Source organism: Nesoenas mayeri, assembly GCF_963082525.1.
Source record: "Nesoenas mayeri genome assembly, chromosome: 8".
Classification (NCBI taxonomy): domain Eukaryota; kingdom Metazoa; phylum Chordata; class Aves; order Columbiformes; family Columbidae; genus Nesoenas; species Nesoenas mayeri.
The window spans coordinates 32,231,882-32,256,685 of record NC_137554.1 but is presented as its reverse complement, the minus strand read 5'-3'; the positions used below and the strand labels follow the sequence as shown (position 1 = coordinate 32,256,685).

General features: G+C 49.4%; 2 protein-coding genes across 7 annotated transcripts in view; both read left to right on the top strand.

Moving 5' to 3' along the window:
• Nucleotides 1-2,250: 2,250 nt before the first annotated feature.
• LOC308042767 (E3 ubiquitin-protein ligase HECTD3-like) lies at nt 2,251-11,627 on the top strand (the record flags this gene model as incomplete). Its single annotated transcript, XM_080348406.1, has 21 exons — nt 2,251-2,574; nt 2,653-2,813; nt 3,375-3,467; nt 3,896-4,031; nt 4,328-4,443; nt 5,248-5,361; nt 6,434-6,516; nt 7,146-7,311; nt 7,835-7,916; nt 8,189-8,371; nt 8,467-8,516; nt 8,641-8,705; nt 8,972-9,075; nt 9,325-9,444; nt 9,573-9,662; nt 9,755-9,961; nt 10,218-10,347; nt 10,810-10,884; nt 11,154-11,235; nt 11,307-11,378; nt 11,543-11,627. 21 exons carry the CDS (start codon nt 2,251-2,253, stop codon nt 11,625-11,627), a joined length of 2,538 nt encoding a protein of 845 aa, XP_080204532.1.
• Nucleotides 11,628-12,241: 614 nt separating this feature from the next.
• The window catches only part of EIF2B3 (eukaryotic translation initiation factor 2B subunit gamma), a 101,237-nt gene continuing 88,674 nt past the window's right edge, over nt 12,242-24,804 (top strand). For all 6 annotated transcript variants that reach the window (XM_080348542.1, XM_080348545.1, XM_080348544.1 and 3 more), the window contains exons 1-3: nt 12,242-12,323; nt 12,538-12,686; nt 14,821-14,960. In XM_080348542.1, the coding sequence (XP_080204668.1) occupies nt 12,539-12,686; nt 14,821-14,960 (288 nt within the window). In that variant the 5' untranslated portion in view covers nt 12,242-12,323; nt 12,538. The remainder of the gene's footprint in view (nt 12,324-12,537; nt 12,687-14,820; nt 14,961-24,804) is intronic.

Genomic DNA, 24,804 nt, shown 5'->3' with positions numbered 1-24,804 from the left:
AGCAAGGAACGCCAAGATAACCCACAGATCATGCTGTTGAGTTTGCTGTGCAAAGGTGAGCCGGGAACAGAGAGCTGGTAACTTGCCTGGATCTCTCTGCTCAGTGCTCTGTCTCATCTGTGGTGTTTTAAAGCCAATCGCAAACTGAATTTCTACTGTGACAGCCCAGCAAATTGTGGAAAAAGTCGGCCTGGATCAGCGCTGGCTGATCTCGGGGCCACAAATTAGGTATTATTCCAATGCTGGGTCATGTTCTTTCTCCTTTGATCTCTAAAGCTGTGGGTAGGAGCTGTCTTCTACTATGCTTGACAAGACACAAGCCCAGTGTCCCTGCCCAGCACTCCTGCTGCACATAACCCCGGGGCAAAGGAGCCCTCCTGGGCACTGGGAACCAGAGGCTGCATGTCCCCACCCTGTCAACCATTTTCAAGTCAGTTAAGGCTGATTTTCAAGCCAGTGTCGTTCTGGGGAGGGTGCTGGTGTCTCTGTGCTGCTGAGGAGAGGAAGCATCTGTGTGTGCCAGAGCTGCAGCTTTACAGAGTGGGTAGGGAAGAGCTGGGGGAGTGGCTGGTGCCGTGATGGTTCTGTGTAACCACTCGCTCTCTCCTGACTTCAGCTTGCTGAATTGTCATAGAATAGCTTCGGGTGATTGATAAAGCATGTGTAGTGTAGCTGTTCTTGTTCTTCCCAGAAATTCTGTATCATGAAGTAAAGCAGATGACAGAAGATGGGAAGAATAAAATAGAAAACAGTGAGGAACATCTGAAAAAACAGCATGTTATTTAACTAACCGATAAAGAAAACAATTCAAGTGCATGTGCTCTTATAAAAGTGCCACAAGCATTAAAAAATTGGGTGGAACAACTGTGTTGGCTAATTTCAGATAAAGATTTTGTTATTTCACTAATATGGCAAGCTATAAATAGTTTGACAGGATCTGTCTGTCCCTACCTCAGATAGGATCTGAAATAAAGTGACTGAACTAACTACTCTTGGCCTTCCTGATGCTTTGTCTTGTCTGGCTGTGGTTCCTGCATCCTTCTGTTGGTTAACAGTGGGGGAGACGTGTTGTGAGAGGGAACTGGAGGTGACGCAGTGGCTCTGTGATACCCTTTGCACACAAAGCACTGTCATGAAGGTTGCTCACAGTATTAACTGGCTCAAACCTTTGCAGCAGCTCTGCAATCAGTTTTATAGGGTGACTTGTATTTCTCTCACACCGTGGTTCAGGGCACTTTGCTCCTGGCGAGGCTGGTGTCCCAGCCCTGTGGTGAGGCATGGGCACGCCTGGTTGGTAGATAACGCTGCTGGGTGACAGCTGTCAGACCTCACTTTGCGCTGTGCCTTTGCAGGCGGGGATGGAGCTGGACTCTGACCTGCCAGGAGGGATGTGGGGACCTTTGAGCTCTGCCAGCCTGCTTGTTTTTCTGCTTTCTTAAATGCAGCTCTTAGTGCCCAACATGGAGAAATTCAGGTAGCGTGGGGTGGAGCTGAGTTGCTCTCTGCCACCGCCTTGCCATGGTATGCGACAGGCAGGTATGATGTGGGGTGACACACTGCCAGTATTCTAGGGTGTCATGGCCTCACTCCAGCAGCCAGGATGCCATGGCTGGCTGGGATAAAGCTGCTGTTGGGCAGGGTAGCCTGTCATCCTCCCCTGTCGGTGCTCAGAGCGTTCCCATCCACTGCAAGCCTGCCTGGGACAGGAATACATCGCCCAGTGAGCCAGGAGCTGGCTTGCACCCTAGCAGGATGCCCACTCCCCTCTTCTCCCTAGCCGTGCTGGAGGTGTAGCCCTGGGTCCTGTAGCCCCTGCAGGGACCCCCCCCTTTCTGCAGGCAGGGACAAGGACATTTGAGGCCAGGAGGGAGCAGAGTCCTAAGCCGCAGGGTGAGGGGATGTAGGTGAACCGGGTCAGATACTGATGGGAACCGGGGTGGGTATAACAGATTTGCATCTTGGCCAAGGAAGGTGATGGCAGCACCGCACCCGCGCAGAGCGACGCCTGCCCGAGGAGGAAGCGGCAGCCCGGGAGCTGGGGCTGCTCTCGGCGGGGCAGCTCCGGAGGGCCGGGACGGGCGGGGCGCGGCCGGAGGCGGGTGCGGTGGCACCGCTGGAGGCGAACGGGCACCGCGGACACACCGGGGCGGGCACCGCCGGGGGTGCGCACCGGGAGCGCAGCGCCGGGACAGCCCGGGGCGCAGCGGAGCGGCACTGCCGGGGCGGCGCGGAGCCGGTGCGCGGTGCGCGATGCGTGCGGGCGGGGAGGCGCCGCACCAGGTGCTGGGCCGGCTGCGGTTCCTGCTGCAGTGCAGCGAGTGCTTCCGCCGCGCCCAGGCGCTGCCCGCCGCGCTCTGCTACGTGCCGCGGGAGGTGCAGTACAAGATCTGCAAGGACCCCGCCGCCGCCAGCGCCGCCGCCCGCAGCCTGCTCAGCGTGTGGGACAGCCCGGGGCCGGCGCGGGGCGGCAAGCGGGCGGCCCGGGCCACCATCGAGGTGCGGAAGGGCGGCTGCCTCCGCGCCACCGGCGAGGAGTACTGCAACGGCGCCGGGCTCTGGGTCAAGCTCAGCAAGGTAACGGCGGGATGTGGCTCCTCCGCGCAGCCGGGAACCGCGAGGGGACAGCGGTAGTAAAGCGAGATGTGCTTTCAGGAGCAGCTGGAGGCGTACACGAGCTGCCATGACCTGGCTGAGGGCTGGCTCCTGGCACAGAGGTTTGGAGAGGGAGGAGACAAGTTGGTCCCGGTTGAGTCCATGGAGAAGATCCAGTGGCAGCACCAGACACTCGGGGTTGATTATAAACCTGCAGTCAGGTAAAGCCCCAGCCCGCTGCACCCCAGACAGGGACTGGGCTGTGGGCACTGGAGGTGCCTGTGTTTGGAACTTACAGAAGACGTGTGACCCGACCATCCCAAATCCCTTGGGTACATCCAGCACCGTCCCCCTCACTTCCTCAGTGCAGGCGGGACACATCCCTGCCGAGCCACCTGCAGGCAGGGGGCTGCCCCCTCCTAGGCTAATCCTGCTTGCTTGTGACAACATCTGTGGAGGGTAAAGATGATGCCAAGGGGTTTCTAATGCAATTGCATCTGGGCTGAGCGATGTCATAGAGGTAATGTAGTGATGAGAGAGCTCGTATTTGATTTTCATGATGGAAGGCCATGTGCAGGGCTGGATTCCCGTGCTCTGCCCCAGCCTACACCCAGGTGCAGAGATGATCTCATCCCTCCTGCAGCTGTTTCTGCAGCTCCTGGGTGCCATCCTTGGTCCCTACTGCTGCTGCCTCCACTCCAGGCTAAGGCAGTAATGGTTGAGCATGCCGAGCACTGACCCATATTTTTCCTTATGTGTCTCCTCCACCGGTGCTGCTCCAGCTGGGAACAAGTGGTGGACCTGACATACTCCCTACGCCTGGGAGAGAAGCGCAGACTCGTAGAGCAGGATGAGGCTGCGATGCAGAAGTTACGGTATGAATGTGTCTCCTAGAGCAGTATTGCAGCACCCTGAGGGGCAGATGGACAAGGCCTGGGCCTGCCTGTGTGGTCAGGGTTGGCTTCAAGGTCAGGAGTGGGTAGAATGGGTGCCATAAGGTGCCTTTTACACTAACACCATTTGATGCTGCTCAAGCAAAGATGGCCTTTGCTCTGTGGAGCACTGGAGCAACCACATGGTGCTATTTCTACTGGGCTGGGGTGGCCATAAATACCCATTGTTGTGGTGGTGAGATACAGCTGAACCATTAGCCTGCAGCAGGGACAGCTGCCTGGTGCCATCCCAATGTGGTGACCATGAGATGCGGTGGCTGATCTGAGCTGGGGCACCTGCACAGTACTGGTGGGCAGGTTTGGGGTGCAGCTTGGTGTCCCTGTCCTGTTAACATGGACCCCCCATTCAGGTCCGTGCCCCCGTGCTGGAGCTATGAGCACGACATGGAGCTGGGGCGGTTCCTGTATGATCACAGTGAGAGGAAGCTGCAGTGTGAGGACTGCATCAAGGACCACCTCATCAGCGTCGAGGTCTCCTCACAGGTGGTGCGTAGTGGGGATCCTCCATGGCTTAAAATCAGCATGAGACACCTGAGCATCGTTGCAGCTGCAGGGAGGAGCAGCCAGCAGTGGCTGTCTGAGGGGCAGGGGACGGTGATGACATTTCACTGCTCTAGCAGCGGTCTGGGGCCACCCCTGGCGGCAACCACCATCCACCTGCAGTGAACTGAGGGACTGGCCCAGTCTTGACTTCCTCTGGTGCCATGGGACCCATCCTGGGGGTGGCCATGGTGTGCCCAAGGATGCTCAGCTCCCTCCCTCCACTCACTGCACTTTTGCAGGAGGAATTCAGTGCAGCCCATCTGACTGACAACCAGACAGAGACCTTCTGGCAGAGCCATGGCCTTCCAGGGCGGCACTGGGTGCGGCTCAACATGAAGAAAGGCACCATCATCAAGTGAGACCTTGGGGTGTCCCCTCTCATCGGCAGCTGTGCCAAGGACAGGCAGGGTGTGGGGCAAAGCACCATCTTCCTCTTGAAAGCAGCTTTTTCTGGGCTGTAGCTGAGGGCTTGGGGTCACAGTGTGGGACAGCTGCTGCCAGATGTACCCCTACAAGGGTGTAGCCCTGCCCTCAGCCATAGGACATCTTCAGGGGCATCTCCATGCCCAGGCAGCTCAGAAAGGGAAGACAACTGTCTGGTTTAACCTCAGCTTGCAACTAGGACCATGCAGCCACTTGCTCATTCCTGTGCCCAAGTGGGATGGGGAAGAAAATCAGAAAGGAAAAAAAACCCCAACACTTATGGGTCAAGATGAGAACAGTTTAATAGACAGCAAAGGAAGAGGAAAAAAGAGAAATAATATACAGAATATACAACAGAATATAGAGAATGTACGGAATATACAGAACAAGCAATGAACAATGCAATTAATTGCTCACTGCTCATGACACTGATGGCCCATTTGTTCCCGGGCGGTAGTATTTGCCCCTTGGCCAATTCCAGTTTATATACTGAGTGTGAGGTCATGGTAAGGGATACCCCTTTGGCCAGCTTGGGTCAGCTGTCCTGGTTTTCCTGCCTCCCAGCTTCTTGTGCACCTGGTAGGCCATGGGAAGCTGAAAAGTCCTTGACTACCTAACAACAACCAAAACATCAGTGTATTATCAGCATTCTTCACACAATAAATCCAAACCACAGCTACTAGAAAGAAAATTATCTCAGCTGAGAGCAGGACAAAAAGGCTCTTCTCGTCCCCAGGAAGCTGTGGCTGATGCTGGATGGGCAGTTGACCTCCTTCATGCCCAGGCAGGTTGCTGTGTATGGCGGGACACCAAACAGGCTGGAGCACCTGAGAACCGTCCATATTAGTGAGTGAGTAATGAGTGAGAAGCAGCCTGGGCCCGGCTTGAGTTAAACAGACAAGTTCTCTCTGCATCCTGACAGATGCTGAGGAAAGGGCTGGGGTCAGTCTTGAGTGACTCAGTGGTGACAGTGGCTTCCCACGGGTCACTGGATGCAGGTTACATCTGTTCCTGCAGGTATGGTGGCCCCTGCCTCCACATGCCAGCCAGGCACCTTCATCTTCACTTCTGCTCCTCACCTGTGCTGCAGCAGCTGGACTTCCTTCTGCCTGGTGACTTTTGGGGTCTTTCATCCTTCTCCTCCTCGGCTCTAGGAGCACACATTGCTGCCGTCTCCTTTCTGAGCATCTCTGCTGTGCTGTAGCTGAGAAGTCCTGGGGTGCTTCAGCTCCGTGTCTTGGCTCTGGCTCTGCAGCATCCTTCTCAAGACAGGCAGCTGTTTACAGAGGGGTGCCAAGATCTCCTCCTCCTTCCCCAAAACTTGCCTGTTTGCATTTTTTTTTGGCTGAGCAGTGAGATTTGTCTTTAAAGAAGCACCTGCAAGACCACTGAGGCCACTTTCCTGTTGGCAGGAGCCAACTCCTCTCTGCATCTGGGCAGTCGCAGTGGTTTTTCTCCATAGGTCTTCGGTGTGACCTTGCCAAAGGCTTTGGAAATACAAGTGGATCACTTACCAAATCATCTCTACAAATCTCTAAAAATCTCTACAAATTCCTGTTTCTTTCAAAACACATCAACCTTGTGTGGTCAGCTCGGCTTGAAGGATGGTTCTGCCAGTGCGAGGTGTGCCGGGACCCACCAGGAACAGTGCTGTGCTTTTGGCCATCTCGCTTTTCTGTTCTGCTTTTAATTTATGCTCTTTTCTGTCTCTTTGGATGCGGCTTCCACCTGTTTCAGGGATGTCTCTGTCCTCCTGGCAGCCTCTCCTCTCTGCTTGCTCCCCTCCTGCCACAGTCCTGGTGAGGTGGGGGGGCTTTCGCCACAGGTCATGGCTGGGGGGCCATAGTGGCCTGCACCTCGGTGGCTATCTCACTGGCGTCTGTGCCTCACGGCTCTGCCATCTCCCTCCATGCTGTGTGCAGGAACAGATTCGATGATGTCTGCATCCTCCGTGACATGACTATTCACCTCCCGGTGCTGGAGATCCGCATCCTGGAGTGCCAAGGTGAGCCGGTGCTGAGGGACCGGGACTGCCAGCTCAGCCCTAAAGCTGGAGCCGTTACCAGCACCTGTGGCTTTTCCTGATGCACTGGCTGCTTTTTGGGGTCTGTTGGAAGAAAAGCTGTCACATGAGCCTGATTCAAACATGATCTGTTTAGCTTGGAGAAAAGGAGGCTGAGGGGAGACCTTATTGCTCTCTACAGCTACCTGAAAGGAGGTTGTAGCATGGAGGGTGTTGGTCTCTTCTCCCAACAAGCAATAGGACAAGAGGAAATTGGCCTCACCTTGTGCCAGGTGAGGTTTAGATTGGATATTAGGAACATTTTTTTCCCACAAAAGGTTGTCAGGCATTGGAACGGGCTGCTCAGGGAAGTGGTTGAGTCACCATCCTGGAGGGGTTTAAAACATGTATAAATGAGATTCTTAGGGATGTGGTTTAGTGCTAGAGTTAGGTTAGTGGTTGGACTTGGTTGGAAGACATTCTCAAGACCATCAAATTGATTCTGTGATTCTATGATTCTGTTTGGGATGCTGCAGGCACTGGGTACTCCTTGTCTCCCAATTGCATCATCTGAGCTGTGCCAACCACACAGCAGCCACCATGCACGCAGCATCTCTGTCCTTTCTTGGCAGACCAAGGGTGCAACGTCCGCCTGCGAGGGATTAAAATCAAGTCCTTCTGGGAGTGGGACCTGATCCTCAATGCCGACATGTTCCAGCCAGCCCGGCTGGTGCGCTACCCGCTCCTGGAAGGGGTGGATGCCAACGTGTTGTACTGGCGGGCTGTGGTCATTCAGAGGTACAGCATGGGGGTGGCACTGTCCCTGCAGCAAGCTCAGGCCCTGGGAAGTACCGTGCCCTGGCCTCTATCAGGGGGTTGCACGTGTCTTGCCTGAAGTCTGCCAGTGCTTTTCCTGTGCACAGCAGGGACTTGGGCTTGCTGCTCCCCATCCGAACACGGCTGCTTCCAATGTCTGGGGAGCATGGGGAAAGAGTGACCTGCATGATGTGGAGTCCCCCACTGCTTGCAGCCCTGGGTGGCAATTCAGCCGCAGTGCTGTGGTGTGGGCTGAGCTGCCCTTGTTTGCAGCTTTTTCTTGGGGGTAACAAAATAAAGAGCTTGGTCAGAGGGTGCTGGTTGGGTGCTCCCCTTAGTGTGCAGGTGTCTCTCCATGGCCTGGAGGAGACCCATGAGCAGGGAACATGGTGCCCAGGCTCGATGTGTGCCTGGGGCTGTCTGCAGTGAAATGCTATGAGTGTATTGAGTTTTGCATGTCCATCAACCCCCTTGCATCCTCACTCTGCTCCTCTCCTTTCTCCAGGTTTGTCCAGCTCCTGGACAGTGTCCTGTGTTATGTGATCCCCTTCCCTGAGGAGAGCTTCAGCACCTTCAGTGCATTCAGGGTGAGTGTTTGCCAGTATCACCTGGGATGGTGTCAGTAGGAGCATCTTGTCACAGGCTAGGCTGGTTATCCCAGGGCATGTGGCATGTCCCCTTTGAACTGATGGGGACAGACCAGCCCAGGGCTCATGCTGAGAGCTGCTGAGCTGGGCATTGCCAGAGAGCTGGAGGAGCTGAGCATCCCGTGATGCCGGGGGCTGTGCTTGGGGAAGGGGAAACTGGGCACATGGTAGCAGGATCAGGCCTCTGATCATGTCTGCTTATCCCTTGCTAGAGCATGAAGCCGTTCCTGCTGCTGTCCAAGCAGAGTCCAGCCCTCATTGCCCACTGTCTCCAGTCCTCGGAGACCACCCCCCCTAACGCCCCTCCGAAGTTGTGCATCAACCGGCACCTGGCCCGGGAGCACCGCGCCAACCCGGCGCTGGACCCCAGCTGCAGGAACACCGTGTTCACCCAGGTACGGCCACACCGTGCCCCGCGCCGGGTACCTGCCAAGGCAGCATCGCTTGCCCCCGCTGCGTCTTATCCGCTTTCTGCTCTGCTCCTCTCCAGCTGTACGAAGGCCTCAGATCTTCCAAGAACAATCAGCTCCTGGACTACAGGTAGGTCTTTAGCATCACATTTGTGGGGTGTCACCTCCCTGGAGTGGGTTGCCAGGGCACGCCAGGTGCTGCTGGCTCTCTTGGAGGAAGGATGTATGTATATGGGGCTATCGCTTCCTTGCAGGTGGCCCCTGAGCTACAACCAGTGGTGGGAGTGTGATTTTGTCACCGAGGGGATCATGGACAATGGTGAGAGCGCTCCCCTTCTGCCCCAGGCTTCTCCCCTGGGCTTTCTTGTGTTGGGGTGCAGCTCACTGCCTGCTGCAGTGGGGTGCAGATGCTGTCCCAGCTGCTCTGTAGGAGGCAATCCTGCTCTGCACACTTGGGGTGATCTCTGCATCTCTTCTGTGCCTCCAGCGCTGCTCCTACCCCACAGAGTGGCTTGGCTGGATCCTGCAGCTCAGCATCTGACCCCAGACATGTCAGGTATTAACCAGCCTCTGCCACCATTGCAGGTGGTGGTTTTCGGGACAGCCTGTCAGACATATCGGAGGAGCTGTGTCCCAGCTTGGACAATGTTTCCGTGCCCCTGCCCTTCTTCGTGCGCACATCCAACCAGGTTTGGCACCCCACTGTGTGCCTGTCACAGCTCTATGGGGGCATACAGCAGAGCCTGGGGGCTTTTTGGGTGTTAGTCCTATCTTAACGCTTGCAGGACTATTGGCTGGGAAGGCTGTGCTTGTACCTAGGTGGTGAAGGTCCTCTGGAGGGGTGTAAAGGACGGGAGAGGCAGGCCGAAGGGTGATGGAGAGGAAGGCTGCATGGAGTGACCACCTGTGGCCATGAGTCCTAAGCCTCTGTCTTGCAGGGTAACAGCAGCAGTGACACCAGGGGCATGTATGTCCCCAACCCCTCCTGCAAGGACTTCCCCAAATACGAGTGGATCGGGCAGCTGATGGGAGCAGCCCTGAGGAGCAAGGAGCTTCTGGTGAGCTTGGCAGAGCCTTCCTGGCCAGTGATGGGGCTCAGCAGGAGCCACCGTGTGTCGGGCAGAGAAGCTGCTCTTGGGTGAAGGAGAGGCACGGGGAGGACACGCATCTCCGCTCCCTTCGGCAGGTCCTGTCTCTGCCAGCGCTGGTGTGGAAGCAGCTGGCAGGGGAGGAGGTCACCTGGAGCAAGGACTTTGCTGCTGTGGACTCAGAGCTGGTGAGTGTGGCCAGGGGCCGGCAGGGCTGTGCTGTGCTCTCCCGTGGCTGCTCCAGCTCCGCCGTGATGGCTTTTGCCTGTTGGGTTTACAGGTGAAGCTGCTGGAGTTGCTGGAGGGGTCGGACAGGGAAGCCTTTGAGTTCATGTTCGGCAGAGAACTGACCTACACAACGGTGCTGAGCGACCAGCGCACAGTGGAGCTGATCCCCAATGGCAGCAGCACCGTTGTGCGCTACGAGGACCGCAAGGAGTTCATCCGCCTGGTGCAGAGGGCTCGGCTGGAGGAGAGCAAGGAGCAGGTAACTGCACTGCTTCCAAGGGGACTCGGCTCCTGTGGCAAGCCCTCCTAGTATCTGTGGCATTGGTGGCTGCAAAAACGTGTCCCAAATACCAGCTCCAGCTAGGCCGTTCCTCCATGCATCCTCTGCCCAGGATGTCCATGAGCCCTAGGGATCCCCTTTAGGGTCCCGCAGTCCCTGTCCTCAGTTCCCTGGCTGGCTGCCCTGGGCTCAGAGCCACCGCAGTGATGTGGGACCCCTGCTGTCCCCTGCCCAGATTGCAGCCATACGTGCTGGGCTGCTCCAAGTGGTGCCGCAGCCTGTACTAGACCTGCTCACCTGGCAGCAGCTGGAGAAGAAGATCTGTGGGGACCCCGAGATCACAGCGGCCGAACTGCGCAAGTTCAGTAAGTGCCGGGACCAGCCCAAAGCTGCCCCCAGCCCCCGGCGTGGGCAGGAGGTGCCCTTGATGATGCTCATTCTGCGCATACATTCTGCCCCATACTGAGTCCTGGTTGTGGGGTGCCCAGGAGCCTGGGGGTGCATAAGCCAGAGGGACCCTGGATAGGGATGCTTTAGGTTCAGCTGCAAACCCCACTGGTTCCCACTCTGGTCTCTCTGGTCCTCAGCCTCTGTGGGCAGAGGTGAGTGGGCACCCTGCAAACTAGGATCCCCATTTCTCCACCCACCTTTGTGCAGGGTGCTGGCCCCTCTAGGGGTTCTGAGCATTTGCAGGAGTTCATGGAGAGTAGAGGGTCTCCTCCTCTCCTGCCTCAGCTCTGAGCTCTCACAGAAGGGCAGGAGGGATGTGTCCCATGTTAATTTGCTTTGCTGGGAAGGTCTAAGCTTTTGTGTGTTCCTCATTGCAGTCACGTTTGAGGACTTTCCCTCCAATGACACCCGTGTCCAGACCTTCTTGGAGGCACTCAACAACTTCACCAGTGGTGAGCAGCCCCAAGCCTTTCCCTACTCTTCATGTGCAGTGGGGTGGGCCAAGGGACAGGGTACCCACTGCCCTGCACCCCGGTGATGTTCACCAGTGCTTCCCTGGGATTCAGCTGGGGTCATCCTGCCTGACCCTTCCTGGGATACTGAGAGCATCCCTTAGCTTTGCCCTGTGCTCCCAGGCTGCTTCTGCAAGGGCAGACCTTGCCATGACAGCAGTGACTGGGATGGTCTTGTCCCTGTCCCTGAGCCCTGTCCTTCCCCTCAGAGGATCTCAGCTGCTTCCTCAAGTTCGTCACTGGCCGGAGCCGCCTCCCGGTTCAGATCACTGTCTTCCCTGAAAGGACAAAGTGAGTCCGTCCTGCCCGGGCTGGGGTCCCTGTGTGGTGCCGCGGTCTGACTCGCTCTCCTTTTTCCCAAGCTTGGACGCATTGGACCTGATGCCACAGGCCTCCACATGCTCCTGCACCTTCTTCTTGCCCAACTATTCCTCGTGAGTTGAGCTGGGGATGGGACAGGGATGTTCCCCCTTCGCTGGGGCCACCCTCGGGGTCCCCTCCCAGTGTCCCCAGGTCCTGCCCCAGGGGACATCCAGGTGGGCATGGGGAGGGAAGGGTGTAGCTCTCGGTGCCCGTCACACCTGTGTCCCCACACCAGGGCCAAAGTCTGCGAGGAGCTGCTGCGGTTCGCCGTGTACAACTGTGTGTCCATCGACACCGACAAGAACCCCTGGGATGAATGAGACCCCTAGGTGCCTCGTGCCACGGGAGCTGCCCACCCCAGGGACCCTGGATTCAATAAATCTGCAGGGCCGGATCCTGCCATCCTACCCCAGGTTCTGTTTGTGTCTGTGCTTCTCAAGGGCTGGGACTGGAGCATATGTGGCTAGTGCTGCAGCTGGGCGGGCCAGCACGGAGCTCTCTGCTGGGTGCCGCGGCAGCATGGGGTGCTGCAGAGTGGCAAGCAGGGCATGCGCACAGGGACTGTGGGTGCTGTGCCCTCCGTGGACATGCTGTGCATGGGAAGCATGGCTGCAAACTGCCCCCCCGCCATGCACCCCGCAAACTGCCCCAAATGCACCCCATACCCTGCACTCTGCGCCCCGCACCCCGTCTGCAGCGCCCAGCACCCCCTGCCTGCAGCGCCTCCTCCGGCCGCCTGGGGGCGCTGTGCCGCCGAGCCCCTCCCGCGGCCGGGCAGGGATCCATGACTCGGCGCTCTGCAGCCCGGGATCCTTCCCTCGGCGTTCCTCTCGCTGCACTGGCCGGGAGGAGCCGGTCGCAGCGAGGCGAAGAGGGGTATCGAGCGTATCGGCGCTCTGCCGCCGCGGTCCGCGATCGACTCACTCGGTTCTCCGCGCGCATGCGTGCTGCGCGCCGGCGCCGCCATTGCCGTCCTGTCAGTGAGGCGCTGGGAGCCGGTGGCCGCCAGAGCGGAGGTAACGGCGAGGCGGGGGGACCCGGCGCCTCCCCACGGGCTGCGCGGGGCGCGGGGGAGGCGGGGAGCCGGCTCACGCCTCTGAGAAGCGCTGGCAGCTGAAGTTGGGCCAAGCTGAGCTGAGCCGGTCTTAGCCCGGCTCGGCTCGGCCTGGCCCGGGCCTGCCCGGTTCTGCCGTGGTTGAGTGAGGCCTTGCCCCTGTGCTCCCTTTGCAGCATGGAGTTCCAGGCCGTGGTGATGGCAGCGGGAGGAGGTTCCCGTATGACGGACCTGACCTCCAGCATCCCGAAGCCGCTGCTCTCGGTGGGTAACCGGCCCCTGCTCTGGTACCCGCTGAACCTCCTGGAACGCGCCGGCTTCGAAGGTGAGGCCCGGCGGTGTCCTGGGCGGGAGTGGGGACGACACGCTCATCCTGGCCTCTGCGGGCTTCCCGTGGGCACCTGCATCACTCCTGTTTGTCGCCCCATCTTGTTCTAATGCCTTGTCGCAGGTGCCCTGTTGATGGGGGTGGACGCCTCTGAACTGGACCTGTGGCTGTTTGCCATGTCACATCTTGTCCTTAACTCTAGTCTGTGGTGCCAGCGACCCCTTCCACCTCTTCTCCCCTCATCAGTGCTTTTCCCAACTTTGATGTCTTTCCCACTGTTGTTAACTGGGAGTCCTTCATTCATTTGTTTCTCTGAATCATTAATGAGAGCAGTGTGAGAAGCGTGTCGCATCTCTTGGTTTGTTGTTTCAGGCTGGCCTGAAGTTTGGGTTACTTGCTCTGTCTGAGGCATATAGGCCTTGTCATCGCAGCGTGGAGCCAGGTGCTGGGTTTTGGACAGAACAGGGTGGGGGAAGTGGCAAACCTGTAGTGCTCACCTGTGGGCCTTGTTTCATGGGAGGGCTAAAGTGGTATTTAGTACATGGTGAGGTTCTTTAGTATTTTATGGGATTAGGTTTTTGTTTACCTTTTGAGTGGTGAACCAAACTTTTCCATAGTGTTCCACCTGCTACTTACAAAGCTTTTTTTCTGACACCTCTCTTGGCTCTGTTTTTTCATGTTTGTATTTGTCCTTTGTCTGTCGTCTTCTCTGTTTTTCTTTCTCCTGTGTGATTATTCTATACTGCATCTTAAAAATATGGCCTTTTTCCTGACTACTTATTTTTTCTGTAGAGATTAGCTCATGGTTATCCATGTCAACCTCTTACTGTTTCAGTGTGAAGGAACAAAAGAAAGAGCAAACTTATGACTTTGCCTTTATTTTGTTTAATGAAGAAATCCTTAAGAACTTTTTTTCCCTTGGAATTGCTTTTTGCCTGTTGTTAGCTGAAGTCTGCTTTCTGAATGTCTACTTTCTTTGACTGTTCTCCCATCTTTTTTTGCTAGGATCATGCTTTTATTCTGTGATGTGGATATAGGTGTAGCTAAAAGCTTGTCTATGACCAGTCTTGTGCATTGTTTGGCTCTTTATAACTATTCAGAAATAATAATTTCCACTTTATGCTCTTGACCACTAGTAGATGGTGCTATGGTCAGATCTTTATAGTTTCTCACACGCAGCTCTTCAGCTCATCTGCCCCCTATGAAAATTTGGATGTACAGGGTTGTATATGCAACTTTAGTAAGGAAGATGCCACTTTCTTGTACCCCTGTATTGCTTCTGCCCCCTGATCAATCTGTATGTTTCTGTGTTAATACTTCAGCGGCATGAATTCTCTTCCTGGATCCTAATTGTAAGTATTAGATGAGGCTTTAGTTCCTTATACTTACTCATATGAGTAAGTAGGTGTTCCACAGTCTGACTCACTGCGTTCCTTCTGTTCCAACTGCAAATGCTTCATCTCTACTAATAAATATTAAGAGGCGTTTGGCCAGCTCACCAGGTTTATGCTGAAGTGTGGGCTTATGACTTCCACCTGACACCACTTCCTTCTCCATTGGTCACTTTCCCCAATTTAAGATGTGCTTTGAATCTCTTTCTCTGGTTTCTTCAGCTTGTTTTGAATCCAAGTTGGCATCCAGTATGGGAGTGGGAGGGGAGCCCTCCCATATCTCTGGTACCAAACTGCTACATGATTCTCTTCTTTACATTTCCTTCCTCTTTTTTTGGGATGAGTTCAGTTTTGATTGATACAGGTTTATTATTAGCATGTTTTCATCTTACCACAGGAGCTTCCTAGGCTGAGGGCTGTGTTATTTCCCACACTTCTCTGTTAAAATTGCACGTGGTGAACAATGTTATGGTGTTGGGTTTTTTGCAGGGTGAGATATTTTAATTTCAGGGTTTGACTCCTGCTTTTCCTTCCAGTTCTTGTGGCCAGGGCAAAAAGGTTTCATGCTGTTTTGTTTTCTCAGTCTTGTCTTTGCAGACCTTCTGTTCTCACATTGTTAATTTTGGAAAATATGCTTTCATGCCACTGATGACTTTCTAAATAAAAAGTGAATGTATTGTGTTTGTGATTAAGATGGTGTATTTTTTTGCGTAATTTCATCCCACTTTCCTCTGTCCTAGAGGTCATTGTGATTACAAGGAAGGAAATCCAAAAGATGTTAAACTTGGACACAAAAATGAAGCTGGATTTTGTGTGCATCAGTGACAACATGGACATGGGTACAGCAGATTCACTGAGGCATATCCACCAGAAAATTAAGGTATTACTGTCTTTTATTGGAAGACACTTTTTGATTATTTTTTTTTTCCCTGTGATTTGAGACCTGTCCCATGTAATGATATTGTGGGTAACTGAATGTCCTGGTCTTCAGAAGAGTTGAATTTTGGAAAGGTCATCTCATGGGGAAACTCAAACAAAGACTCTAAGATTGACAGCTACAAAGGCTGGAGGAGATCCAGGCTGGGCACTGGCTGCTTGTTAGTCAGTGTTAGCTTTCTGGCAGATTAATTACAAGGTTGTATTTGTTCATACAATTTTTGGTACAATGTGTGATAGCTGTTGTCCACCCGGTGCTGAGGGAAGTAGTTCTGCACAAGTGTTCATTGTCATCATTGCTTAGGCAATGCACTGATACGTAAGGAAGCTTGTGTTTGGTTCTTGGCCCTGCCACGGGCTCGCCTGCACCATTAGGCAAGTGACTTGCTCTGTGCTTCAGTTTTATGCTTTTCCTGTGCTTTTGCTGACTTGGTCATGTGGTAAGCTCTTCGATAAACAGTGCCCAACTGTGATAAAGGGGGCTGCTATTCTAATAAAAATGCCAGTTTATAGAATTTTAATTTCCAGCTGCACAATTAAAACACTCCCATGTAAGGCAGAAGTGCTACTTGGAGCTCTTACCATGATCTGGGATGGAATTTTTGTTTTGTTGTTGTCTTACACTGAATTCTTATTTGTTCCCTGTCTGTTTAGGCCATCTTAGCCAAATTGGCTGTTTAAATAAAGGTTACAACAGAACGTCAATGGACCATTTAAGTCATGAGGTGTCTTTTGTCTCTTTTTGAAGGTAATAAACTGCAGTATAACAGACTGTGTGGTCCCAAGAGAAAGACTCCAGTTGAGACAGAATGAAACTTTCAGGCAAATATGGGTGTCTGGGTGGTGCAATGAGAGAGATTCTATATGGGATTAATGCACAAACTAGAATAATATAGGGGGCAAAGAGAAGATATAAAGAGGAAAAACAAATCAGCAAAATTAGGTTAACTTAACTAAGTGTTCCTGTCATGTGGAGAACTGCAATCGATCGTAACTCAGTTTGGCAGTATTTTTTAAATATGTGCATGCAAGTAAGGAAATATTTGTGCTCTGCAAATTGTGGCCCCAGCCTTAACAGTTTTATTTCCTGATCAGAGCAATTAGTCTGTCTGTCCCTCTCTTTGGTAATCCAGGCGAGTTTGCTTAGGGGGAGGCCTGAGAGACAACAGTAGAGCATGTGGGGTAAGAAAATAGACTGTCTTCAGAGGCAGCAGTTTGATCTTTGATTTATTTTCCAGAAGAAAAAGGCTTAGAAAAGTTGAAAAACACCCAGCTTCTCTTCAGTCAGCTGCTGTGTATGCATGGCAGCAATTGCTCCTGCCCTTTTTATTCCATGTCTTGCTTGCTTGGCCAGAGAGGACAAAGTGGTCTCTTATATGAAATAAACCTATACCAAGTTCTTGAGCAGATTGCCGCACTGCGTATTTTGGAGTCATTCCTGCAGTCAATGCATGCCACTGGTACACGTCTTACAGGGTATGCCCTCTCCTGTGAGAGAACTACCCTGGAGAGGTGGCTGAAAAGCTGCTGTATATTGGCTACATTGACGGTGTAGTAGGAGAGGGATCTCGCTGAAGAATGTGTTTCTCTGGTGAAAACAGCTGCTGCTTGTGGCCATAGTTTGCTGGCAGGCTTTTTGCGACCCATGCCAAAAGTCTGATGAGGAGTTTAAACTGGTTGCTGAAACTTCTGTTTGTTGCAAATGGAGTTAATTGCCCACAGACACAAGAGCAAGTATGCTCAGTAAAAATGAGGTAATGTAGCACAATATGGACACCTTGCCTGTGTACAATGCAAGTGACATGAAATAAAGCCAAGATTATAAATGCACAGTAAGAAATACAACTAAGGCTAGTTGAACTGCTGATCTCAAATTCTGGGATGTTCGTAAATATCGAACCAGTCTAAAGCATAAAATCTCGTAATTTGTTGCCTTCCCTGACATTTGATGTAGGGAGTTCCACCAGCACAGCATTGCTGCTTGCTGTGCCTTTTCGTTGTGTTGCACCTTGGTTAACGAAGCTTGATACTCTAAATATTGTTGTCAATATCAGATTTGCAGAATTGCATGCAGTAGCAGCATGAGAATACGTACTTGCAAAGCCTGTAGTACTGAGGGAAGGTAGTTTGCGTTGTTGTTTCATTGCTTTTTGGTGCTGGCTTTTTGGGGGCAGGTGAGACTGACTGTCTTGGTTCACAAGCAACTGACTCTACCAGTCTTACTCTTACCTGGTTGTTCAGAAATACATGAGAGCAAAGGAAGCCTGTTCAAGTTTTTGTTTGCTGTTCGCCCACTCTAAACACAGAGGATTTTTTTGACATCTTCAGGAGTTGATACAGTAGGTGTGTGCTCTTTGCTCTACTGGAACTGTTGTTATTTTTGGCTGTGTCAGCCTACACCTGATTGACAAGGTAGCAGCTTCATTAGGGTTTTATGTTCATTACAAGTCTGAATGTATCTTTTTCTTGGATCCTTCACTCAATAAAGTTGTTATGCTAAACTTAATTCCTAGAGACACCTGCTCGGGAAGTAATGAATAACAGAGAGCTTGGTCCCCTAACTTCCACTTTCTTGGTTCCTAGGCCTGGGTGTTGGTCTGGCCTGTTCGTTACCAGTAGTGCTTTAACTGACTTGTGTATTGGGTTGTTTGATTTGTTTTTATTTAAACTTTCGATTCTGGGTTCTGAATAGCTAACACCATTAAACGATTTGTCCTCACAACTCTACAACTGAGAACTGAGGCTTAACAAGATGAAGTAATTTACCTAGGATCATTAAAGAGATTCATGACAGTCCTGGAAACTGGACATCTGGCTCAAATCTCTCATGGCTTCGTGCATAAGATATCTTCCTATACTGTGTGCATATCGCATACTATGTTTCCTCACCTTGGAAAAGCCAGTAGGATGAGAAATTAAACATAATTTAAAGCTGTTTTAAATGGAAACTACCAAAATAGAAACTTCAGTAGAGCTGCAGTCCAATTTCTGAATTATGAATGTTGTAGTTTTTTCAGCGTGTGCTGGATGATGACATTAAAAAGGTCCTCAGTTTGGGAATGTGTTGGTCTAAATGTGAGTAACTGAAAAATCATTTTGCAGCATATGAAGTAGAAACTGATAGGGATATTTATTGCCCGTGTTCATGTTATTTTTTGTTTGGGTAATCTAACACTTATCAATGTTTTGCACTAAGTCCAGCATTTATGTTGTCAAAAAGCAAAAAGTGGGTATAGGAGTTACTCGTTTATTTCTTAAACATTTTGTTTCATACAGGGATGTGACAGCTATTGATCAGATCCTTTAATTACTCTCCAGTGGACAATCCCAGCATTTCCCTAGAATGCTGGTGATTTCAGAATCCTGCTGTAGTCTGTGTGCCTTATGGCAGTTTCCATGGCTATCATTTTAATGTCCAGTCTTCATTCCTTGATATACTTTTAATATCACTGTCAGTTTTGTTCTTTTGGCTCATTAAGTTCCCAGTTTTCTGCTCATCTTTTGCAGGACTGGTAATGAATGGCTCTTTAAAATACGAAAGTGAAGCTGCAAAGGCTTAATTCTTTTCTCATTTATGTATAGGATCGGAAATGGTAGAACACGGACTACATAGACTCAGAGTTGATGGTACAATAATGCTCTTGGTGAAACTGCAACTCTACTACCATAGGGGTGTTTACAGGTTTCTGTCACCTCGTGGTCTGTGCTGGTGAGACAGATCTCTGTCACCTCATGATCCAGCCTAAACAGAGAGACAAGCCAGCCTTCCATGCATGGAGGTTTGGATTGATGACCTTCCCTGGTCGTGAAGAGAGCTCACTTATTCCAGATGGGGTCTTGGCAAGAGCATGGCGTAGAGAGGGATTTAAGGTCTTTTGGAAAACGGTGCTCTGCGTCTGCAGCTAAGGAAACTCATTACAGGAACAGAGATTTTATGTATTTATTTTAAATGCCTTCTGACTTAAATTTTCTTTCGATTGTTCCCACTTGCAATTATAACAGTGTAATTCTCTAGTGATTTACTTAGTGAAAACTTCAGTACTTTTTGAGTTATTGCCTTACCTGCAGCGTGGAAGTGAGACAAGTCCAGCAAGACTTACAGGACACAAAAAGAGGCACTACCATGAATTTTTTTGACTGGTTGCCTGTCAGTGTTTGAAAAGCCATGCGAAGTAGTGGGAAAAACCTTTCACAAAACCTCTTGAAGACAACAAAGAGCTATGATAAACCAAGCAACTTTGATGGATTGTAACAAGCGATGAATCAAGCAGCTATATCTTTAGATTCCAAATCTATAGAACAGTACTGTCACACAATTTATTAAATCCAGTATCTTTGTGTTGAGCTTTTAAAATATTGCTGTATGCTTATGTCTGTTTTCAAGAATCATTGTTAATAATTACTTTGAAACTTCAGAAAATTATTTTTGTGGATTAAATAATAAAGTCAGCACTGTCTAGTAGGTAAATTCTACCTCATCCAATGTATGTCAGTAAACACAGACTGTAAGCTCTTCAGGACACAGTGTATGCTTTTATTTGGCTTCTGAAGGGCATGTGTTTTAGTCTTCTGCTTTGGCTGGAGCCACGTTGCTATTGTCTTAATCTATTATTCATATTTGAGAATATTCCTGACCTGTCAGGCAGTGCTTGAAATAATAATAAAAAAATCAGTTGGCATAGGTGTAAAAAACCTATTTTTGTGTGAAATGTAAATCAAACTCTCTCCATGAAATCTGATATTCTGCATCCATTTATTTTTTCCTGTTGCTTCCTAATTCTACTCTTTTAAGATATCTTTCCTACTTTAGCAATCACTTAGGCTGTTACTGGTCATGTTTCCTCCATCACAGGCATGGGAGGCACACAGCCTTTGCACACTTTACTAAGGAGCCTGTACAATTTGTAAGGGCAAAGAAATAATTAATTTTCTTAAGAGTCAGATTCTCTAAAGGGTAAACTTTCAAATGAACAAACAATTTGGATGGCAGGATGGCTTAATGTAGCATGAACAACTGAATATCTCTTCCACAGATTATGTGAAAACTAAACTTCCTCTGGATTTGTCTTTATTTTTCCTCACACATGGTCCTTCAGGATTAAGGATTTTTTAAATGAGAGCAGCGTTTGACATTTTTAGTAAAACAGTGTGTGCTAAGGTGTAATTAGGTAACTTCCATCTTCCTGTTTTTATTTACTTTTATTTAGCATTGAAAGCTTCCCAACTGCCCAGAGCAGTGTGGAACGGGCTCTCTGTAAGAGGTGTGGGTTTTCTTCTTTTAAAATCATGTATAATGGCTTTCTCCTATATCACTAGTCCTTGTTTCTGGTTGTTGTTGGTAAGCAGCACTGGCTAGAGCATTCAGACGAGTTCAATCAGAATAATAGGGAAATCAGTAAGACTCTTGACAGTTGCAGTGCTGATATGTGATTTGCTTTCTATAATAGCAAGAGAAGAGACATGAGTGCTGTCTGCTGCATGCCATGGTAGGAGGTGATGCAGTTTTATGTTATAGGCAGCTCATCTTTCAGTAGTGATTTTTATTTATGTATTTATTTTTCAGAATTGTGGGCAGTAGCCTGCCTTCTTAAAAGTAAACTTATTTTGATGTCTTTTGAAATGTTATGTTATAAAAATCCCTGACTTACTTAGGGAGGCTTTCCTTCTGTAGCTGGTGCTAGTGGACACATTTGTTTCAAGTCATAATGTAAAGTCTTCTGGTATGTCCATTGGGGCTTTTTAGTGGGGTTATTCTTTCCAACATGTTGCTCTGTGACTTCTTCAGTCCAGATTTATGTCTTCATTTATTTGACTTCTGCTACTATTCCTAAAGGCCTTCTCTTGCAGTTTAGTAGATTATTCACAGGACCAGTATGCAAAATATATGTGCCATGACCTGCCATGTTATAGCACAGTAATAGTGTCAAGACTTTGGTTGGTAACACAGAACTCAGGATTTTGGAGGTTAGTAGCAAGAAATTGTGATAGGATCTAGGAGCCTAAGAGTAAATAGCAACCTCTCGGAATGTACTAGCTGAAATAGGGTGTTGGTGAGCAGCCACTGTGACGGAGGTGGGAAAGGTAAATGCAAGACTAGAATGTATTATATCAGGTAAAATGTTTTGTTGGGGTTTTGTTTGTTGAGGTTTGTTTTTTTTGAGAGATGAGAAATTAAGACTGTTGCTTAAGGCAACGGGAAGACTTTTTGCTTGAAACACTGCACAGGTGTGGAACTCAAATGCAGAACAAACACTAGACAAGGAGATAAGGTGTTCAGAGCGGAACATGATTTGGTTTAAATTTGCTGTGGGAAAGCATAGGCTGAAACTTGTAGCATGGTTTTAATCAGAGCAGAAAAAGGTTTCGAAACAGTCTTCTAGAAGGAGTAATCAAGACAAAAATCCTCTAACTTTATACTGGAGCGAGAAGCTGCTTTTGTTGTGTGGCTTGTTTTCTTTTGTTGTTGTTGATTGTTTTGTTTGGTGCTTTTAAAAAATAAACCGAGTAATGTGATACCTAGAATGGCAGAAGGCTAAATTCTGCATTGGGAAACCTCTTGGAGAACTCTTATTTTTGTGATCTGCTGCTTGTACCAGTCATCAAACTGCTGCAGACCTTTTTGTGGGTTGTAAATTATCGATGGGGAAGGCAAGGAGTGTCACTGTATTTTACAAATGAGTTCCTCTGAAATTTAGGCATCTCTAATATGTGACCATTTTGTTGTTTGTGCCCAATTTTACCAGACCCAGGCAGCTGCTGGGTCCTCTCCTGGCAGCAGGTTAACAAACCTGGCTAAATCATGAATCTGTGTTTCGGGCTGAAGCGGGAGGTGGATTGTGGGTGCCTAGATCAAGCATTTGTCTTCACCGAGTCTATATTATTTTCATCTTCTGTTAAGCATTTCTCTCCCTTGTGTCACTCAGCAATACTCCAGCCAGTGATTAAAATGTGGTGTTCCAGCAGAGTAACAGCAATGGAACAATTTCACATTTTCCTTCCTTGATGAGCCCTTAGTTGTGTTAATGGAAGCCCTGACTAATATGGTGTGACTTAATCAGCATGTCTTCTGCTGCTATCACTGGTGAGTGCTTGCATATGAAATGTTTCGTCTCAGGTGGTCCACCTCGTTTTCTCAGTTTTAAAAAGTAAGATTTGAAAGCAACACAGCTCTTAAAAAGCAAAGCAAAACAAACCCTAAAAAGCTACCAAAAAGAAGAAGAAAAACCAACTTTCTTTGAACAAATAAACAAAGATCGAAACTCCAGGTTCTCTTGGTATGTGCATCTTTGGGAGCCATGTTGTGGAAAGTGTGATGTCACGGTGGTGGTCTGTGTGCTGCTGAGGGTCACTGATCCGTGGAGTCTTGGACGGCATGGCTAAGCGCTTCGCTTCCTCTGTTGAAAAATCTCCTCTCCAAACACATGATGTAAGTAAGCCTGCTGTAACGGCTGGAAGGTGGAATCTCAGTCTTTTTGGTGCAGCTGAGTAGAGTTTGGTGAGCACGGAAAGAAAAACTTCGGTCCTCGTAATATATAGTTTTGTATTTTTTTGTACTGACAGTGGAAATTAAAAAAAACAAGTGAAATTCATTAGTAAGAGACAACGTCTCTCTGTGAAAGACTTAAATATTCTGTTCATCTATTTGGAAACAATAAAATTAATTTCATCAGTTTTTTTCAGCAGAAGTGGTGGAAAATACTGTTTACTTGAATGTTTAAAATGCAAATAAAAGCTGCTGTCTTGCCCTTTCACAATGTTAGTAATGCATGGGGAAAGCAGATGTATCGGATGGCAGCTCACAGGGTCTGTAGCTTCTTGTTTCCTTCCCTGTCTCTGATTGAAAGCTGCCACAATTGAGGCACAATGAATTGTGGATTGCACGCCCAAGGTCCATTTGCAAGGCCCAGCTGATTGCCTGGGTAGGCAGCAGCTCTGCTGGCAGGCGCTGGGGCTGGTGATGTTGCTGGAAAGATGCAGCGCTGCCTGACTGTGTGCGTGATGAATGTGTTCAGGGCTTTGCTCTGATCTTTATTTTTCCTGGCAGGGTGAGAGTTAGAGAATTCAGCAGTTGTTGGCTGCTGGTTTTTGATATATTTTTTTTAAGTTAGTCAGCTTTAGAAGAATGTAGCTAATTAAATTAATCAGTTTGCTGCCAGGCTTTACTATGTATTGGGATTAAAACACCGGAAGTTTGAATGAGGCAATTAGCTCTGAAGCTTAGGATCAGAAGTGCTTATTAGGGCATTTGCTATTCTGCAAGTTGTTGGCTAAAGAGGATGCCTTCCATTATACATGCAGGCAGAAAACCACGTGAAGACCTCAGGTGTTCTGCAAGAGGAGTTGTTGACAGACCTGAGATACTGGTCAGTTTTAGCTGTTGCATCTCCCACTGTGTGTCCTTATCCTTTTTATGCTGGTGGCAGCTTGAGGCCTGTGCTCATTATGTTAACCAATACCTCTTGTTTCCGTGTAATAGCTGATTGTCAGCATTACTCCTGGATTACAGTATATGTTTTCATTTAGACCCTATGTGGTTTCTGAATTACACAAATTCAGCCTATTCTAGTTGCAGACATAGTAAGCTCTTTGCACATGTTTATAGTTGATATAATTTGTTTAAAAACACCCTGGTAAAAATATTTTCCTGTTTTGTGTTAGCTACTACTAATTTTCTTTTTTTTTTTTCTTTTGAATAAAATGATTTTGTAAATCATCTTTCATTTTCCTTATTTGAAGTATATACAGTCTTGTGTAAATAACTTGCTGTGCTATGTGTTGAGGGAAAATTACAAGTTTAGTGAAGGTTATCTTGGAAAACATTTTGCACTTTTTCCTTTAGCAACATTTTTATGGGCACATGAAGGCAAAGAAGAGTTAAATGTCCATTACTATCATCATCCCCTTTTTTTCAGGCATAGGAAGCCGTTTGCATTAAGTCAAACTCGAGTTGATAGTTCTCAAAATCGTTCTATGGTGAATGTTCGAAGAATTGCAGTCTGTGTGAAACGAATTTGTGCAGCTTATTTCCAAAGAGAGTGTAAAGTATTAAGAGTGTGGGGCATAAAAAGTCAGTGTCCTCCAGCTGCCACCTTTCCTTGGTGTTGTCACTGAGAGGCCAAAGGTCTGTGGTGTGTGTGAGCCTTAAAAACAAAACCGTCCCCATGCCTGGCAGAGGGTGTGAAGGGTTGTGTGAAGACATCACTGATATCAGCGTCACCCTGGGCTCCGTGGAGCAGGAGCTGGGTAGGGATCTCTTTGGTGTTCCTCAATAATGTTCTTGTTTTGAATGTTAAGTTACCATCTAGTGTGATGTTTTAACAGTTTTTGGCTTGTAGTTGGCAATGTCCTTGGCCTCTCCTCATGAGAGTCAAGGTTTCCCTGGCTTCATGTAGGATAAGACCTGCAAGGAGGTCTGATTATTTGCACATTTTTTTGGAATAACATTCATTCCCTGCTGTCTGAAGCCTTTTAGCTTTGTTTCTAACCTGCATGATTTCGACTTTTCTATTTTCTCCATATTTGGATCTTAGTAGCCCTTCCCTCGCTGGAGGCTGAGGCATTTCATGGCAATTTTGGGCTGTGCAGCTGTCATGGTTACACTGTCACAGGTGACAGTCCTTTGTGAGTATTCATCCTTTGAAACAGAAAGTGAAATTGCTTAGATCAAATGTAATTGTATGTGTTGACCTAAGTACGTAGTTCCAGGTATGGGGGAGTGTGGGAGGGAGTAGATGCCAAATGTCAGCCTGTAAAGTTACTGTCCTAGAGAGTTTTTCCCTGGTTTTGCA